The 3,090-nt window shown below is 52.2% G+C and overlaps 1 protein-coding gene across 1 annotated transcript in view; it reads right to left on the reverse strand.

Annotated features, from left to right (window-relative positions):
• Positions 1-2,351, reverse strand: part of Tubb4a (tubulin beta 4A class IVa) — a 7,529-nt gene extending 5,178 nt beyond the window's left edge. The window contains exons 1-3 of the mRNA XM_021149902.2: positions 2,031-2,351; positions 846-954; positions 608-718 (exon numbers count right to left, since the gene is read on the reverse strand). Coding sequence (XP_021005561.1) covers positions 608-718; positions 846-954; positions 2,031-2,087 — 277 coding nt within the window. The 5' untranslated portion in view covers positions 2,088-2,351. The remainder of the gene's footprint in view (positions 1-607; positions 719-845; positions 955-2,030) is intronic.
• Positions 2,352-3,090: the final 739 nt, after the last annotated feature.

Here is a 3,090-nt window from a genome sequence, read left to right on the forward strand (position 1 = left end):
GTCTGGGCTCAGTAGGTAGAGTGCTCCTCTGAGTCTGGGCTCAGTAGGTAGAGTGCTCCTCTGAGTCTGGGCTCAGTAGGTAGAGTGCTCCTCTGGGGTTGGGCTCAGTGGGTAGAGTGCTCCTCTGAGGCTGGGCTCAGTGGGTAGAGTGCTCCTCTGAGACTGGGCTCAATGGGTAGAGTGTTCCTCTGAGGCTGGGGCTCAGTGGGTAGAGTGCTCTTATAGGGGTTGGCCTTCATGGGTAGAGTGCTCCTCTGGCATGCACAAAGCCCTAGGCTCTACCCCCAGCCCCACAGAAACCCCTGGGCCATCCCAGAAGATCAGGAAGTTAAGGTTACGTTCCATAAATTAGTTTAAGGCTAATCTCACCTATATAGAGAGTTGGTGGTCACCCTAGGCTAGAGATACCCCATCTAAACCCAGAACCTTTTCTTTAAGGAAGCCCCTCAGCTGTGTCTGATGTCTCTCCAGGGTTCTCTTGGTGTGCCTAATCAAATCCCTGACTGCCCTGCCAAGGTAGGTTCTTTGGTGCTAGTTACAGAATGTTCTTTAAGCACTTAGAAACGAAAACAAAAGTGTTGTGCGCCCACACCGGAGAGGGACTCACCAAATACAAAGTTGTCTGGCCGAAAGATCTGGCCAAAAGGGCCGGAGCGGACAGAGTCCATGGTGCCGGGTTCCAGGTCGACCAGCACGGCTCTGGGAACATAGTTTCCACCTGTGGGGATGGCAGATGGAGGGTGGCTGGGCTGAGTGCCAGGTCCAGCAGGCTCCAGGGCACATCCTGTCCCTTCGTGACAGTGCCCCCCACTCCCATGCCTGTGCCACCCCACTGGCTGCCCTACCTGTGGCCTCGTTGTAGTAGACATTGATCCTCTCCAGCTGGAGGTCACTGTCCCCATGATAGGTCCCAGTGGGGTCGATGCCATGCTCATCACTGATGACCTCCCAGAACTGGAGGTGGGGGGGGAGGAGGAGCAAAGTGAGAGGGGAGCAAAATGAGGGGGAGCAAAGTGAATAGATTTTCCTTTTGTTGTTATAGTTTTTTTGTTTTTGTTATTGTTATAGTTTTAAAACCTTTTTAAAAACCATTTTCTGTGTGTGCGCGCATTCATATGCATGCTTGTGTTGTCAATCTTGCCCATGAGCCCCAGGGGAACCATGTTGCTTGTCCTATTGTTTGTTTGATGATGAGATGTGTAGAATAGCTTGGTTTTTTTTGACTTATTGTCTTAAAATTTAATGTATATATGTATGTATGTATGTATGTATGTATGTATGTATGTATGTATCTGTACTATTTTTAGGCAGTGCCTCCCAAAGCCCAGGCTAGCCTGAAATTCACTAGATAGTTTAGGATGATATTGAACTCTTGATCCTCCTGCCTCAACCCAGCCTAGTGGCTGGGATGATAGGTGTATACCACAACACCTGGGCAAAGGTTCAACCTATTGAGTTATAGCCCCCACCCCTTACTTTTTTGACACAGGGTTTCACGTAGCCCAGGCTGGCCTCCAGCTTACTGTGTATGGGAGGCTATTTTTGGGCTCCTGCCTCTACCCACCAAGTGCTAAGATGTCAGAGTGGGTCACAGCGTTAGTCGGGAAGGGCTGAGAGATGCTGTGTCTAGGACACTCTTAAAGCCACTTCTTCAGTTGCTGACTCTGCCTGTGAGGTAACTGGGAACTCAGAGCCACAGCAAAGCATGAGCCAGCAAGAAGGGAGAAGTTGGGGGTAGGGAGAGGCTTGGCCCCACTAGAGCTACTTGGTGCCAGTCTATCCCAGCAGCAGCTCTGGGAGGAGGGGCCGTGCCTCTTCGTGCCAGGCAACTGAGGTTGACAGTGGCCCAGCTGTGAGGCCAGCTGTGGCCAAGAGACACAAGGCCAGGCCCTGCCCCCATCAGCCTCTTTGTTCCCAGTCTGGCTCTGCCCTGGTTCCCCTCCTCCACCTGGGATGCAAAATTCCTGGGTGAGCCTATAACCCCTCTCTGAGCCCCTGTGCATTCCCACCCTCTACCCAGCCTGACACACCTTGGCCCCGATCTGGTTACCGCATTGACCGGCTTGCAGGTGCACGATTTCCCGCATGGTGGTGGCGCTGCTGGTGGCGTCTGATGGACGGGTGTCGACCGGCCGCTGTGGCTCTAGCTCTGGAGGAGATGGCTGCGGAGCTCTGTCTCTGCGCCCCCGGGCGTCTCTATATTTGCGGAGCAGTACTCACGTCACCGCTGGGTCACCCGCGTGCTCCGCCTCCTGGGCCCGCCTAGGATGCTTGCAGTGAAGGATGGAGGGACTGGAGTAATGGAGGAGGATGGAGGGAGGGGCCTCGGAAGAGTAGGGATCTCCTCCGGTCAAGCACTTTCTCTGAGACCTCAGGGTCCCAGTGTATCCCCATCTAGTTTCCCCTCAGGCGCGTTGTCAGGCACCATCCTTCCTTTCCACTCTGATTTCATAGAGACTAGATGGAAAGGCACCTCGGAATCTTGTAAATAACATCTAGGACAACGTCCTCCCTCTCAGCCCCAGCCCCTGCCTCAATTTCTCTGTCTGCTTCTCCCTTCTTCATTCCTTCGAGACCCTCTTCCTTAGAACCTTTGTATAGGTGGGGAAGAACGGTGGCTCTGAGCTCCAGGCTCTCCACAGTGGAGTTTGGTTTCAAGGTGGCAGGTGCATGTGAGACACTGCTGGGTCCTGGAAGTCGCTTCTGGAACCCTTCTACAGGTTTCCTTCTATGTTCTGAGGAGCCCTGGAAGGCTCTTGACACCCCCAGGAGGGCTCGGAAACTAGCCGAGGGCTAAGACAAATAATTGGACCCCCACCAACAGCAGAGAGCTTTCCCCACCTCAACATATCTTTGCTTTGTTATTGATATTTATTTCTTTAAGTACAGGTTTTCCCATGTAGCTATTGTTCCCCTATATCACTATATGGCCCAGGCTGGCCTTGAACTCATGACTTTCCTGCCTTCAATCTCTGGAATGCTAGGATTACAAGAGATCTACAACATAGCTGTAAAAGTGACATAGTCTAAAAGTGACACCTGAAACATGCTTGTATATTCATGAGTTTATCTGAGCATAGGTTCAAGTTA

The sequence above is a fragment of the Mus caroli genome, chromosome 17 (genome assembly GCF_900094665.2).
Source record: "Mus caroli chromosome 17, CAROLI_EIJ_v1.1, whole genome shotgun sequence".
NCBI classification, from domain to species: domain Eukaryota; kingdom Metazoa; phylum Chordata; class Mammalia; order Rodentia; family Muridae; genus Mus; species Mus caroli.